The following is a 15,935-nucleotide window of genomic DNA, read 5'->3' as shown; positions in this document are numbered from 1 at the left end:
AACATCATATCATTCACAAATTGTCCCTAACCCTTATTCTAATCATAACTTAAAAAACAAAGCTGAAACCTCAATTTTAACTGGGACCCCAGATATAACTTTTGCCCTAAACCTAACCTCTAAACCAAAATAGCCTTTGCTGTGATGTTGGGTCCTCACCAGGATTGTAAAAAGGGGCTGTACACACACACACAAACATTTGTTTTGCTATTCTTGCAGAGATGAAAAACCCAGAACCAAATCCTAAACTTAACATCAATAATCTAACCTTTAAGCCTAAAAGTAACCTAGCCTTAACACCTAACCTTGACCTGTAATTCCTTAACCCTAAAAGTATCCCCAATTCTAACACTATCCCCAATTATACATTTTACCCTAAACCTGATCTCTAAGTCAGAAATAAACTTTTTCCTAGTGGGGACCTATTTGTCATGTTTCTCTTCAGGTCCTCATAGTTAGATTTGGATCACACACACACACACACACACACCGTGGCTCTGAAACGCCACTCTAACCTCTAACAACCACTTTCTATCCTACTGTCATCATGCCAACTGAGAACAATAGAAGCTTTGGCTTAAAAGTGATATACAGATGTCTGCATCATTTTCTGACTGAGGTTTTAACAAAATGCTGCAATAAACAACTCGTCTTTCTGAAATATTAATTCATACTGGAAATCGAATTTGAAATGAATGTTTTCGACCTAACAGATCTTCTAGTTTGATCATACAAACCTGGTAGGCCTGCAGTGCAATGGACAATCTACAAAGAAATTAGCAAATGTCGAAAATGTTTTTTCTTAAGGCTACACAGCTTATCCAAGTGGTATGAAATACGCCCAAATTATTACGAAAAAGCAGTTGCAGCTATTGTCATAAAACAGTGCCTCCTGTCGTTGTGGTGAGCGAGGGGTTAAATTGGGAGGTTGTAGGAGCCTTCGTGAGGTGGGGGGAGTTGCCAATTCACGGTATAGCGGCGCGGTCTGGGGACGTATCTTAGACGAAAACATCTGATTCAAACAAGCCTCTGAAAAGCTGCGTTTGATTTAACCCTCATAGCAGACAGAAGACGTGTCCAGGGGTAAGATAGGTCTAGTATTCGCGTAACATTTAGAACGTCGGAAAGACAAACCTCGAATATGAGGAATTCTGACTGGAGCGCTTGTTAACGGTACGTGACATCCACATTCTTTCGCATTCACTAGGTTACCGGGCTTGGAGGGTGATGCGTTTTGCTGTTACAGACTGTTACAATTTTAAGTGGAAATTAATGTTTGAAATTATAAAACATTTTCTTTAGTGAATCTAATAAACTCAAGAAGCTCCCTGATTTCTCGATTAGTTCCAGCTGTGCACGTTATGCGCACGTCACCAAGGTAATTGTGGGAGGTCGCTATTTTGCTTTCTGAAAATGTTTCAGTTAAGTTAAACAAATTGGTCAGTGTTTGTTTTTTTTGTCTTGTTGAATGCTATTTAAAACCTCCATCTTTTTTTGGACAAGAAAGATGTTTATCAGTCAATCAAGTCGGTTGGCAATAAGTGAATGGTCAGAAAAGGGTTTTATGCCCTTGAGCAATGCACTTAACCTTAATTGTTCCTGTAAATTGATCTGTATGAGTATCTGTGCCATTAATATAATGTACATACATGCTACATTTTAGTAATTTAAAGAAGGGCTTATGGTCTCTGTATCGCTCATAGCTGTATCTGGCTGTAGTGTTTATATCATACAAATCGGGTTTCCGAAACTCGGTCCTGGGGCAACTCAGATGAGCACTTTTTTTTTTCGTCCAGGTGACACTATGTACAGCAGAGTCGATCTATTAACTCTCTTTTTTTCCCTCCCCAATCCGCAGTGTAGGGCAATTGGTCAGACAAAAAAAACAAATCATGGCCTCCCTTGGAGACCTTCAATAAATATGTTCTTAGTCATACACCAGTATTTCTTCCACTGAGTTTGATTCATTCCCTTTTACTGATGTGCGTTGTAGAACTTTTTCCTTTTAATGAAGCAACAAAATGCCTGGGATTGGGACATCTATGTCTTTGCAGCAATTCTGCTGACTCATGTATATTGTAAATGGTGTATGGTTTTAGCCCAACTAGTTGGACAATTCCTGAAGAATGCTAAATACGGCTGATGTTCACAATTGAATTTAACCATCTGGTGTTTGGAAAGTTGATGGCTTTGTAGGTTTTAAATGCCTAATAACTATTTGTTAGGCTGCCAGCTGGTTCCTTCTCTGTTCTAAAGCTGTGGAGAGGATTCTATTGGATATGCCAATAGGTTTGAACTGTTCTTGGTTAGGGGGCAGGGTTTTCATTGAGACACTGTCAGGTTAGTAACATGCTGACAATTTTATTAGCCTTTTCTATATGTGCTGACACTGCTGCTTATTGGGGCAAAGACACAGACTCACTCTTTGGTAGTTACTGAACAGCTTGTATCATGTGCATAATGACACAATCACCCAAATTGTTTTTCACCCTATTATAACCTTCTTTAGGCCATTACTGGTCTCTGAGTAGAGTCACAGACAGGGTTGTTTGATGTGATCCACAGATGACCTGGTCACATGGTGCCTTATGGGACATTATTGCTAGTAGTCTAGTCTGTAATTTAGTTAGGAAATAAAGCGTTATTGGCTTGTGTTGCTGATAACTTATCAGATATTGGGAGCAGAATTGTTTCCGCTGCGATACAGTCCGCACCCCCCCCCCCCACCCCCCAAGGGGGGAAGAGTGAAAACACTCAGTGACAGATGGTGTAAGACTTTCCTAATCTATGGTACCATGGATTTAATCAAATCCTGTCCCTGAATGTTCCTTCCTATCACAATGCCCAGAAAACCCTTCCGGACAGTTATATAGACCTTGAACGAACCTTGACGTATCACAGAAATCTGCCTTCGTAGCAAAAACATAGATGAGTTTTATTATATTATTGTCGCTTGTGATCCAGCTCTGCAGCCGGTGTCTGGCGCAAACTTGAGTTGCAAGTTCAAAATGTTTTTTCTGACACTTCCAATGCGTTGCTATGGCAGCTCTGTGATGCTTGCGTTTGGGTTTTCAGGTTTCTCAATTTGGTTTGAAAGGGCTGTATACTTGTGAGGTGGATGTTTGGGTCTTAGATAAGGTGGTTTTGGCCCACAGCCCTGAGGCATGAATGGTGCTGGCTTCTTATCTCTGATGTTCTTGCCACTGTTTCTCTCTAGGGGTGTAATAGAATATGGACTAGCCTGGTCAGTCACCAGCATGAGGGCAAGTGAAACCTGGAGACTTTGTTTTAAGAACGGCTCAACCGATAGCCTTTTGTCCCACTGAGCCAAGCAGCACATACTGGGATGGGCTGGTTATGACTCTACCATAGTAGTTAGAACACTGCTGAACAGTACAATTTGCAAGGCAGAATATTCAAGTCCGCACAGGGTAGTTGAGGTTGGCATGGTACTGTGAAATGGAGTACTAAAGGGGCAGGCTACTAGCTAGCATTTAGACCAGTGGATCCCAGCCAAATTCTTGACCGCATCTATTGTCTTTCATGGTGGATATTCCTATTTTTATAAATGAAATTTGTATGCACAATTTCACGATGGCCAACTGGCGGTTCTGACGTTGTCTTATCGTAGCCACTCTCAATAGGTTTGGTATGATCAAAGATTGGGATATGCATCTTTCAAGTCATGCCCCGCTAAGTGTCCCCCCCCCCCCACTGCTTTGGAGTAAACGCTTCTTTGACAAACTACCTCAGTTCAGCTTGCAGTACTCTGACCTTTCAATGGGAGTCACTCAAGCATGTTGACCAGCTAATGCTCTTCCAGTCCACACCTCTTGTAGCCTGGGGAGACACAAAGCCAATATTCCTCAACCACTGGAGCCACTCTTAGAGCTTGCTGCCACATCCTGGCATCGGACCCAGGGTACTGTGGTGCTTAGGCCGTATAATGTGATCCAGAGCACTACTGCACACGCACGCGCAATGTTGTTGTATTGTCTGGTTACTGATCATCAGAAGTATTTGGTAGAACACATGATGGAACAAACCTGAAGTGTTTACTCCTCTGCACAGTCACTGCGCTCTGGGTTTTACAAGGGCTTCTGGACTGTCAGCTTTCTACTTGTTTTCAGGAAATGGATGTTTATTATTTTTTTATTTTTTTTTGAGTAACCCCCGAAAACTGGCACAGAGTGAGCAAAAGAGGACTACAAGAGGCCTTTATGTAGAAGGGAGGCACTTCAACTTCAACCTTTTCTTTTTTGAATGCATTTTTCATGCTAAATTAACCAAAGGCTTCTGATCCAAAAGGCTGAAATCTTTTCGAAAACCACCTAAAAAGGTTAGAAATCACAAACTTTGAAGTCCATTGCCAATTCATATAAACCTTAATGATGCAGAAATAATGTTTTTGTAAATTTTAAATCTTAAGTTGTTGTACATAGCTATGGTATTTACCTTGGCAATCAGTTTCTATTTTTTACTTTAAGTTTGACAATGCAGTGTGAAAAGTCAGTTTGCCATAGCTGGCCTATGTGCTAGTTATGACTCTTTGGAATGGGGGTCTGTCAGTTACTGAGGGTTATTAGAAGCTGCACTGTTATGATGTTTTTAGCCGTGTGTTATGAGATTGCTAGAGCATATGGCCATCATGGGATCTAGCAGTTTTAAACCCCAACCAGCTAGCGTAAGATTAACTTCATTTAATAGCTCAACCTTTGGTCGCTGCCAACCTTTGCTCTGCTCGTCAGTTGAGGCTTCTTCCCAGTGGCGAGGCGTTCTGCAGTACATGCAGCATCTGGAAGTGCCCCTGAAGGTATGTGAGATAAAGAAAACAATGCTTAGCGTTAGCTGCTGAAATCAACCTGCACTCTCCCTGAAAGGAGCCATTTTGTTCTCTAGTCCAGCTGTGAGCATTGTTGGTTCCAGAGCTATGTGCCTATTGGCAGTCAAGGGTCCTCTTGCAGCTTGCAATGCTGGCCTGGCCACCACCTATCCTGTTGAATGTAAGCAACTGGAGGCTACTCTGTGGAAGTGCTCTGTTGGTCTGTGTTTGTCATATAGCTTAGACTTGTCCCAGCTGTGTTAGTATTTGTGAAATGTGGCTAAATGCCTTTATTTTTATATTTTTTTTATTGGCGCCCACAGATGGGTGGTATGTCCTAATACCCAGGTAGGGTGGCCCTCAGCCGATGTGTTTACTTCCTAAACTCTAAGAACACGTTCGATACAATATCCGGCGGGATCCATGTCTCACTCGAAGTCTCTGCAGTCTCATTTCTGCTGAAGTTGGAGCAATTGTTACCGCACTAAGTTTAACTACAGCATCTGCAAACAGAAGTGTAGGCTTTAATTTGACTACCTGGGTTTATGCTTTTAGTCTTGGACTGTCCAAACTCCGACTAGCCAGGCCAACTCACATGACTTAGATGCACTCTTGGAAAAGGAACTGTGCAACCCGCCTGGGAAGCATCTGTCTTTGATTACCTCCAGGTATTCCACACTCACACGGTCAGAAAGACCCGCTGAGTTTGTTTTATTACCTTCGATTTCTACTATTACATCCATAGCTAGCCACAGGTCACAGCAAACCATTATAGGGCCAGTGTACTGGGGTCATGGCTCTTCATTGCGGATCGTTAAAGTGATATTATGTTTTACAATGCTCACAAAACCTTAGTTGGTGACAATGTCAGGTAGTGGAAGCCAATGCACTATGTTAATATTTAATGTTTAGAGTTGTAATGACTTGTTCAGTTATTCTGCTTTTATTGCCAATGGGTTTCTGTTAACATGGCTCTAATCCCGTGCCAATATACACTTTGAAATAACTTGGATGACTCTCTGATCAAGAGCAACTTAGTCATTTTTCACACCAGCACTGGACAGCATTTTGTCACTGAAGGCTGGAGAGCAAAGTAATGAGCCATTTGGATCAATGATATTAGTAGTAACTTAAATGTTTGTCACAATGTTGCTTTTCTTTAACAGGCCCCTAACTGAGCATGTGCAAGTGCTAAGCCTCTTGGCTGAGTAGGATCCCCCCAGGGCCCGAACGAGGAGCTGCCGTCTGGTTTACCCGCCCTGTCACGATTTTTCCCGTAAGGCCGGCCCCCGAACCCACCATGTCTACAGAAGTGGAGAGCGCTGTGTCCGCTGTCCCTGCCGACCCCTCCAGCGTCCCAGCCCCCACCACGCCTCCAACAACCAGCGCCCCCACCGCTCCCTCCACCCCCTCCACAGTGCCAGCCAAAACTCCCTCGAAGAAAGAGAAGAAAAAAGGTACCGTAAGCTCAGAGGGCGTCTCCCCTCTTCCCACATGAGGGATTTGGTGTCGTGGGCCAAAAATTTTTCTGAGACTTGGATTTTGTGGCCTAGTTTCACATTTTAATTTCCATGTGTATTGTATTGTCCAAGGACCCATCACAAGCTGGATAGAGAAATATCAATTTCACACTTGGTCAGACAATAATGAAAAGCCTGAAAACTCCTAAAGAAACACGTCTCATTTCCGTGGTTCTCCCGTCCCTCCATCCAGCTCCAGAGAAGACTGATGAGTACCTGCTGGCCAGGTTCCAGGGTGACGGCGTGAGGTACAAGGCAAAGCTGATTGGCATCGACGATGTGCCTGAGGCCCGTGGCGACAAGATGAGCCAGGACTCCATGATGAAACTCAAGGTACCCCATGTCACCGTACAGATGCTGTGCTTCAGTGTATTTTAAATGTTTTTATGCAGTATGACCACTGTTATTAAAGTTAAAATTAAGATGTTGTCAGTGTGTTTAACGGAGTGTGTTGTCTCGCTCTTTCCAGGGTATGGCTGTTGCTTTGCGGTCCCAAGGCAAACACAAGCAGAGGATTTGGGTCAACATTTCCATGTCTGGCATCAAGATAATTGACGAGAAGACCGGGGTGAGAACCAGCTGTGGCTTGGAGTAGTCCGGTGGTCCAGGATGCGCCTCCGGTGCTGACATAGTATTGCGGCATTGGTTCGATTCCAGCCCATTGCTACTTTAGCGCGCACCTATGTCAATAAAGTGTTGAATGGTGGAAAAAAAGTGACTTTCCAAACCTGTTCATCCTTGTCGTGAACTCAATTTCTCAGTGGATGTAAAAACACAGGATGTGATCTCGGGCAACAGGTTTTTTTATTTTTAGGCTAATAAAGAAAAACTAAACTTGTTTTGAATGTTTTTCTCTCCTCAGGTGATCGAGCATGAGCACATTGTGAATAAGATCTCATTCATCGCCAGAGATGTCACCGATAACCGAGCTTTTGGCTATGTTTGCGGATCCGAGGGACAGCACCAGTTCTTTGCCATAAAGACTTCCCAGCAGGTGACATGTTAATTATCAAAATGGGGAAGCAAAAACATTGCATTTAAAATAAACCTCACTCTAAACTGAGCCTAACCTTAACTTAGCAACCTAAAATTTATACAAAAACTAAACCTTGCCCAAATGCGTCTAAACCTAATTCTGACTTCTGCCATAAATCTAACACAGGTAGTATGTCCCATTAGTTAACCTTTTCTGATTTAACCACAGTTGAGGGTAATTTGTGTCCCTGTGCTATAGTTAGGGACACAATGAAGAGTGTTGCAATTGGTTTGTTGAATGCTGTAAATTGAGTCTCCATTCATTTCCTCTTCCTATAGGCAGAGCCGCTGGTCATTGACCTGAAAGACCTATTCCAGGTCATCTTCAACATGAAGAAGAAGGAGGCCGAGGCCTCACGGAAGGTAAATAAAAGTTATAGAGGTCATGTTCTGTAGGACATGCAAATATGTTTTGCCACATAGAACCTCAAATCTGTGTTTGTATGATCTAGTGGTACCTCCCAGTTTCAAACTTCTCCTTTTCCCTACTTTTAGTTTTCTGTTGAAGGGGGGGGGGGGGTTGCTGACTGGATGGTCATGTGACAGAAGCTTTTCTTAGGTCAACACTGCCCCCTGGTGCTGCATTGTGCACCATAATCTGTATCCTGCACCATAAACTACACTCATTGCCTTACAAATAAGATGACAAATAACATTTCTCAGAGGGACTGACTTTCTTTTTTTTTTTTCAGGATAATAATGCAGTTGTTGAGGTGAGTGTTTAAAATCTTTACTGGAAATGTAGAGGTATTCCAGGGCATATTTCACCTCTTACTGCTTTATCTGCAGAATGGCGGCGATGCCTTGCTCAATGCCGATGGCCAGATGAGCACTGCCAAAGTAAGTGCCTCGACTCCTAGAATGAGTCATGCATTCGGATTGCATGTAATGTAAATGTTTCCAGACTAGCTGATCGAGATGGCATGTTTTCATGTAGTTAAGTCATTCATTTTATTATGCTTCTACCGGATTATGGCTCTTTATGATACTGATAATGAGTGTGTTTTGGCCTAGGAGGTGCAACAGCTGGATCTGTTTGGAGACATGTCCACCCCTCCAGATATCCACTCTCCTACAGTAAGTCAGCCTACCGTTGTGGTTTACTTTGTCTCAGTTCTTAAAGGCTCTCTTCCTAGTTTCTGGTTCTCATAGAACGAGGCCTTCCTGCCAGGGGACATGCTCATAATTCAGATTTCACAACTGGATTGGGACAATGGTTGGCGGATTTTAATTGCCATGCATATCTTTTTCTGCCGTTAATTTGTTTTTGGACAACGTCGACTGAAAACCATGCTGCAATTTTAGTTTTGGATGTTTGGGATTTTGTTTTGCGGCTTTTTAGTTTTTTACTATTCCTAACAAAGATCTTTTCCCAAATTTAGAATCAGGTGACTATGACAACACAAACTCTGGTAAAGTTCTGCTTGGTGGCCAGCTAGCTCAGTCTTGCCATTTTTGTATAATGCTGGTTTTGTTCTGCATTGTGGAAGTAGCTCAGTCTTGCCCCAAAACCGCTTAATTTCAAAACCTATCTTCCACCAATCACATAATCCATTTCTCACAGGTCTTAAACTCAACTCTTGCAAAGATCTGCTTATAACCTGTCTTAATCTTGTAGCAGTTTGATTGGACGTGTATATCCCGGATATACCCTAAATTTCAACAGCCTCCAAACAATGGTTGTAGTCCCTTAGACACCCAGGCCACTGGTTGAGGGGAAACAACAGACTTGTGGAGTTCAGTTTGATTCCTGTTTTAACTTCATTGATCCTACAACACCGTTGCATTATCAATCATAAATTGTCTTCATGTCATATCATTGATTCATTTAGCAAGTGGCTTCTTTCAGCACAACTGATTTTATTCCTCTCTCCTTCCCCTCTTTCCTCCCTTGATAACCAGGAAACTAATGATATTCTATTGATGGATCTGTCTGCCGAGGTTGACAGCAATCAGAACTGTATAAAGGGGAATCCCTTCACTTCCCTTGGCCATAACCCTTGGGGCACCTCACAGACAGAGAACCTCTTCTCCTCTGCATTTGGCTTCTTTCCAACCCCAGACACTGACCCTTTCAGCGATGACCCCCTCGCCTCATCGCCCCCCGGTCCATCCACCAATCACAGCCAAGAGGGCTCCGTTCACCTCTCGGGTAGGCCAGTCGCAAATGGCATAGAGCTTAGCGGAGGATCTGACCACTTTGGTCAGCAGTTGAACGGGCTGTCCAGTAAGAACATGATCCAGGCCCTGAGTAATGGCCAGTGGCCACTTGGGGGTGTGATGACCGACGAGAGCAGGGTCCCGGTACACAATGGTCTGGGACCGGTTCCTGTCCCTCAGAACCCCTTTGTCGACACATCTGGGAAAAGCCCGCCCCTTTGTAACGGCGTAACTTTCGATCCCCAAGCCCCTCCCCCTGTGGGGCGTAGCAGGGATGTTTCGGTCGTGTTATGTCCCCCTCCACAGAGCACTAAATCTGGACGAGGTCGGAGGAGTGCCAAGGTGATGCTCCTTAGAGGGTCCACGGTATTTCTGCATGTCTGAGAATGAGGGTCTGCCCCCCCCCCACCCCAAACCCATAATTGATTTTCTAACCCCACCCCCCCCCCCCCACTGGGATACCGTCCTGGGATACCTTATTCTGACAGGTAGCATTGCACTTTGTTTCTAGCATTCTGGGTTTTGGTGTGGGGATATTGGGTTTGGTGTTTTCTCTGGGGTACAGCTGGAAGTGCCCCGGGTTTCTAATGGAACTGCATGTGACCGTGCCGCTCACAGTGCTTCTCTAACCTGCCTGTCCCCTCGCTCCTCCTCTCCGCCCTCAACTCTTATCTCCTGTTTGCTGTCCTATTCATGCTCTGTCTTGTTTGTCCTGCTTCAGTGAAGTGTGGAGGTAAGTGTTCAGTCTTTGTGTAATTAGAAACGTACTGTATGTTAAGTAACAATTAATCCCAGTTTTTCTATCATCCTTACAATAAACCTAAGTCAGTGTTTACTGATCCTTAATTCGTTTTGGCTCTATACCTGTGTAGTAAGTTTATACCTGTGTAGTAAGTTTATACCGGTGTAGTAAGTTTTCTTTATGCTAATCTAACGGTTCTCCATCAGTCTCCTCCTGCGGATGACCTGTTTGGGGCTGACCTGTTTGCTCCTCCCAGTCAGTCTGACTGTTCGTCTGCCTCCAACAACCTCTTCAACAGTCAGACCGCCAACTCGATAGCAGCTCTGGGTAGGACTACAGCCCTCACTTCCCTCGATTTAGTGAATTTGTAGTGCAAGCTTGAGATAACAGGGTGGGAGTTGTGTTCGGTCTACCTACCCAAACCAGAGCAGTCACACTCCTCCTTTCTCCCTGGATTGTCCTTCAGGAGCGTTGCAGTTGGGTCCGCCTTCAGTCCCCATCCCAGGGACAGCCCCGTCTCTGTGGGGAACTCAAGCCCCATCCATGTTCACCATGCCAGGAGGAGTAACACTCCCCAACCCCCAGCCCACTTTCTCCCAGCCATCCGCCTTCGGTGCCTTGCCCATACCCCCAGGCCCCTGGGGCCATCAGGCCCCTTCACCATATGGGGCCGCACCAGTCCCCCAGGCGTGGGGACCGCCTGCCCCTGTAGGGCCCATGGGAGGTGCACCAGGCTGGGGACAGCCTGCCATGGCTAACCCCTTCCAGCCCGGGTCTTATGCCATGATGGGAGGCCCTCCACAGGGCATGACACACGGTCCACCACGCCCCCCACCCAGGCCACCAGTCAAGGAGGCTCCTGCTAAGGTGGAACCCAGTGCCTTTACTGCTCTGGACCCCCTGGGAGGGGAGAAGGAGATGAAGAGTGGGAAGGACATGTTCAAGGACTTCCAGATTGCCAAGCCTCCAGCCATCCCAGCCAGGAAGGGTGAGCAGGTGCCCGGGATGGTTCCAACCTCCAACGGAGACGGAGCATTTGCTCAGTACTTTTCCAGCAAAGTGGGCGTGCCCCAGGAAGTGGCAGATCACGACGACTTTGAAATTCAGAGTCATATTTCAAAGGCTATCAGTGGTAATGGCAGTTTATCTTTACTCCTCTCTATGCAGCCTCCATTAATGATGTTGAAGTTACAGAACACTTGCATGCATCTGTAAATACAATATATTTGAATCCAAATGCTTACACCTTTTTGTCTTCAGACCCACCAAAACCAGCCCCACGACAAGCAGCCCCCTTGACGTCTCCTGTGGTAACCCCGAGCCCTGGGCTCCTGGATGCCTTTGCGCCAACTTCAACCCCAGCTCACTCCACTGCGCCGGGTGTCAACCAGAATCTATTTGATGACGCATTTGGTGCTGTGACTCCGAATCCCTTCGGGGCACCCCTTCTAGCTACGGTAAGACTGTGCAGGTGTATTAAAAAAATATGTAAGTCAGTCGTGTATCAGTTGATGTCAATATGCTTTGTTTCTTTCTAAAACCTTGAATCTTTTCACTTTTTATGACAACTTGTTTGCCCAGACCGCTGGCAGCTCCGCTCCCTTTGGAGACCCTTTTGGAAACCCCTTTGCTTGACATCCTGCCAGTTATGTCCCACATGTGAGTGACAATCAGGAAATGGATAAATCATTTGGAACCTTTGAAAGTAACATCTAAATGCTGTTTTGTGTATTCAACCAGTTCTCTTCCAGTCAGGTTTGCAGTGGTCTGGGATATAAGCAGCGACTCTCTTGAACCAAAAGTCTTCACAAACAGCTGCTACAACTACAAGCGCCAGACAATCTGCATGATTAAAACGTCTAGCCTCCGCCCCCATGCACACTTAATCCTCGCCAGTCGTGCTTGATGTCAATTAATCCTCACTCCCCCTTTCTCCCCAATAGCCCTTCATGTCTCGTTCAATCAGTAGTGGTAGTAGTCTTGTTTCTGTTAATGTCACACAGCTTTTCAGTACCACTGAATTAAATGTTAAAGTAATTGTTTTGTAGTGCAATGATTGTTATTGGAAGGGAGCTTAAAGGGATGGATGGATTGAAGGGAAGGCCCTAGTAATGTTCAATAATGTCAATATTAAACACAAATTAATTGTTCTCAGTGTGGTCCTTTGAGTTTCTGTGTCATTTTTAGATATTTTCTCAGGAAGATATTGTTTGGAAGGGGATTACTGCTTACCTGGGCTATTCACCTTTTGAATGTATTGGTATGTTTTGTGCATTGTAGTCCGTTTGGGAGGAATGCATTACAAGTAGATGTATACAAAACTGAATAAGTTAACATCTTTGGGTTATGTTCAGATAAAGTCTGGAAATTCTGGAAGATCATGGTTTACTTGATTAGTTGGAATGACAGTATCTGACAAACCTTTAGTGTGTAATTTAGCGATGTATTTCAATTCAATTTACATAACTTGTAAGGTAAAATGCTAATTCTGTTTTTGGCCAGCTTTGTAAATTCTAACATTGAGCCTGCAAAAGGTGTTCAATTAGTCCTATTTGTCTTCTAATGCATCTTAATATGAAAGTAATCCAAAAGTATTAATAATTACAGATGTGTACAGGTAACTTACAACTGCAATGGATTACATTTAAAAAGTAACCTACCCAACCCTGATTGTAATAGGCCTACACCTAAGTTTGCATAGAAATGTAATTGCGTTAATGTCATTATAGCCATGAAATATTAAGCTAGTGAGAATAAAGTGGTGTTTAAAAAATCTCTGAATTTAATAATGACATATGTAATGATAGCTGCAGCACCTGGCATAATATTTTCAACAGTTTTAGTTAAATGATATTGTACCTTTGTTAGTCCTCTTCATTTCACTTCCTAACCAGGTACACTGCAAGAAAAATTGAAGATATTTGCTTGAAATAATTGAAATCTACCAATGGAACAAGACAAATTACACAATATTGAAGGCATATTTTCTAAAAACAACCAATATATTCTAGCTTCAAAATGTACCTTATTTTAATGGTGGTTAGATTTTCTTTTACCTGAAAACAAGTTAAATATACTTGATAAATGTTTTGCAGATCAAGTACAGTGGGTATAGAAAAGAATCACCCCCCTTTTAATATAATCACATATTGTTGCTTTGCATCCTGAAATGAAAACTGACAAAAAAAAGTGTTTTATTCAGCTGTATTTACAACTTATAACATCCAAGTGAAAGATATAATACCAACTTGTCAAAAACTATTACAAATAAAAAAACAATTGCTGAGTTGGAAAAAGAATCACCCCCCTCCTAAAAATGACTTGTAAACCCAACCAGGTGTAGTTCATCACCTTCTCAATAGCACACAAAGCCAATTGACTTTCAGCTGTGGTCATTTTGATTAGCTCAGCATGAAACAAGCTTTTCCTGAAGCATTTCAGTCCTTGGTAGTGCAATTGAAGAAAACAATCAACTATGGGTGGCAAGGCATTGTCAAAAGATCTCTGGGATAAAGTTGTGGACAGGTACAAGTCAGGATATGGATAGAAAACAAATTCAAAGGCTTTATCAGTGCCTAGAAGCACAGTGAAGTCTATTATTAAGAAGTGGAAGGTATTTGGTACAACACAGACCGTCCCTGGGTCAGGACATCGCTCCAAACTGGATGAAAGAGCCAGGAGGAAACTGGTCAGAGAGGCCTACAGCAAATCTGAAGCAGTTGCAGGAATTCATGACAAAGAGTGGTCATTGTGTGCATGTGACAACAATATCACAAATTATCCACAAATGTGGCTTGTATGGGAGAGTTGCAAGAAAAAAACCACTCTTCAAGAAAGGCCACATGCAGTCACGACTGAGCTTTGCCAAAACGCACCTTGAAGATTCTAAGGCCACGTGGAAAAAGGTGTTATGGTCAGATGAGACTAAAATTGAATTATTTGACCTCAACGCCGAACGATATGTCTGGCAAAATCCAATACAGCTCACCATCCAAATAACACCATTCCTAAGGTAAAGCATGGAGGTGGTAATATCATATTATAATTAGGTGTAGCCTGGCCCGGGGGCGAGAAGGTGACCAGTAGGCTTGATACTGTCCACCCTTGCTGTCTTGCCAGGTGGGCTCTCGCCTTTCGGGGGAAGAGTCACTGGCTTGTTGTTGACACTCTGTTGCGCACTTGTGCATTTGGACTGTACGCTGCTGGCAATACTCGGCCCTCATTCAGGGGTGTCCCTTTGGTTGATGCCTGGCAATGTGGGTGGATTGATTTCCTGCCTGTTGAGCCCTGTCCGGAGCCTCCCCCGGGTAGGGCCACAGTGTCGCCGGACCCCCCCGTCTCAGTTCCAAGGTGTTACGCTGCTATATTATTGTGCTGGGGGATATGAGGAATGCACTTTCTAACTTTTCTCAGTCTCCTCCAGTTTTACATTTTTGGAGGAGATGAGGTCGTGGTCCACACCTGCGGAGTACCTGGTTTGGGGGGCCCGTTGCTGTCCCTGTCCTTGTCCATCTGGTCATACTTTTGACCTAGTCTAGAATCAAATAGACTCTGGATTTAGCCCAGATAAATTTATTTATTATTCCAATTGGACTCTTAATATCTCACCCGGCACAGCCAGAAGAGGACTGGTCACCCCTCTGAGCCTGGGTCCTCTCTAGGTTTCTTCCTAAAATTCAACCTTCTTAGGGAGTTTCCTAGTCACTAAAATCCAACACTACTGTTGTTTGCTCCTTGGGGTTAAAGGCCGGGTGTCTCTGTAAAGCACTTTGTGACAACTGCTGTTGTAAAAAGGGCTTTATAAATACATTTTATTTATTGATTGATGTTATGGGGTTGTTTCTCTGCAGCAGGGACTGGAGCACTTGTCGGGATAGGAGGAAAAATGGATGGGGCAAAATACTGTCAAATTCTTGAGGGAAATCTGCTGTTCTCTGCCAGAAAGTTGTCAATGGGAAGAAGATTTACCTTCCAACATGACAATGACCCAAAGCACACAGCAAAACTGGCCACACAGTGGTTGAAGGAGAAAAGGGTGAATGTCCTTGCATGGCCTAATCAGAGCCTGGACTTAAACCCCATTGAAAATCAGTGGAATGACTTGAAGACAGCAGTCCACAAACGGTCACCATCAAATTTAACTGAACTTGAGCAGTTCTGCAAAGAAGAGTGGTCAAATATTGCAACATCTAGATGTGCAAGGTTAGTAGAGACATATCCCAACAGACTAAAGGCTGTAATTAAAGCAAAAGGTGGTTCAACAAAATACTGACACATGAGGGGGATCCTATTTCCAACTCAGTGATTATATATTTTTTGACATGTTGGTGTTATATCTTTCACTTGGATGTTATAAGTTGCACTGAGTAAATACAGCTGAATGAAACAAAAACTGTGTCTGTCTTCATTTCAGACTGCAAAGCAACAACATGTGGTTATTTTAATACCCATTTTTCTATACCCACTGTAGTTTAGAACCTGCCCAAACATGACAACATGCAGTGCCCCAATGTTAAAATACAAATCAACACAAGGGTAATAAACATCAAATTTGTGTGTGTTTGTGTGTGTGTGTGTGTGTGTATTGACACATGGTTCAGGAGGTTTGTTGATCAGATGGCAGGTAGTTTGATTTTGAAGTGAAAAATGACATGTC

General features: G+C 43.6%; 1 protein-coding gene across 9 annotated transcripts; it reads left to right on the top strand.

The window, feature by feature from the left end:
* Nucleotides 1–934: 934 nt before the first annotated feature.
* Nucleotides 935–12,429, top strand: dab2 (DAB adaptor protein 2). Of its 9 annotated transcripts, XM_010903087.5 has the most exons (16): nucleotides 4,013–4,339; nucleotides 4,749–4,813; nucleotides 5,989–6,279; nucleotides 6,536–6,675; nucleotides 6,812–6,910; nucleotides 7,205–7,336; nucleotides 7,657–7,740; nucleotides 8,070–8,090; nucleotides 8,167–8,217; nucleotides 8,392–8,454; nucleotides 9,280–9,879; nucleotides 10,486–10,606; nucleotides 10,746–11,411; nucleotides 11,540–11,736; nucleotides 11,861–11,938; nucleotides 12,031–12,429. In XM_010903087.5, exons 3-15 carry the CDS (start codon nucleotides 6,123–6,125, stop codon nucleotides 11,912–11,914), a joined length of 2,385 nt encoding a protein of 794 aa, XP_010901389.2. In that variant the 5' UTR covers nucleotides 4,013–4,339; nucleotides 4,749–4,813; nucleotides 5,989–6,122; the 3' UTR covers nucleotides 11,915–11,938; nucleotides 12,031–12,429. The 9 variants fall into 9 exon arrangements, with proteins under 9 accessions (XP_010901392.2, XP_010901390.2, XP_010901393.2 ...); XM_010903090.5 differs by lacking the exons at nucleotides 4,013–4,339; nucleotides 4,749–4,813 and adding an exon at nucleotides 935–1,173 and having other exon boundaries at nucleotides 12,020–12,429; XM_010903088.5 differs by lacking the exons at nucleotides 4,013–4,339; nucleotides 4,749–4,813 and adding an exon at nucleotides 936–1,083.
* The last annotated feature ends 3,506 nt before the right edge of the window (nucleotides 12,430–15,935 follow it).

This window comes from Esox lucius, chromosome 14 (genome assembly GCF_011004845.1).
Source record: "Esox lucius isolate fEsoLuc1 chromosome 14, fEsoLuc1.pri, whole genome shotgun sequence".
In the NCBI taxonomy this organism is placed as follows: Eukaryota; Metazoa; Chordata; class Actinopteri; order Esociformes; family Esocidae; genus Esox; species Esox lucius.
The sequence above is the reverse complement of the archived record's forward strand: the minus strand, read 5'-3'. Positions and strand labels throughout refer to the sequence as shown.

Excerpts from the sequence above, each read along its gene's own strand:
- dab2 (XM_010903090.5), top strand. The coding sequence starts at position 6,123 with ATGTCTACAGAAGTGGAGAGCGCTGTGTCCGCTGTCCCTGCCGACCCC. Across the intron at positions 6,676-6,811 it reads ACTCCATGATGAAACTCAAG|GGTATGGCTGTTGCTTTGCG; the intron begins GTACCCCATGTC and ends CGCTCTTTCCAG. Across the intron at positions 11,412-11,539 it reads TATTTCAAAGGCTATCAGTG|ACCCACCAAAACCAGCCCCA; the intron begins GTAATGGCAGTT and ends TTTTGTCTTCAG.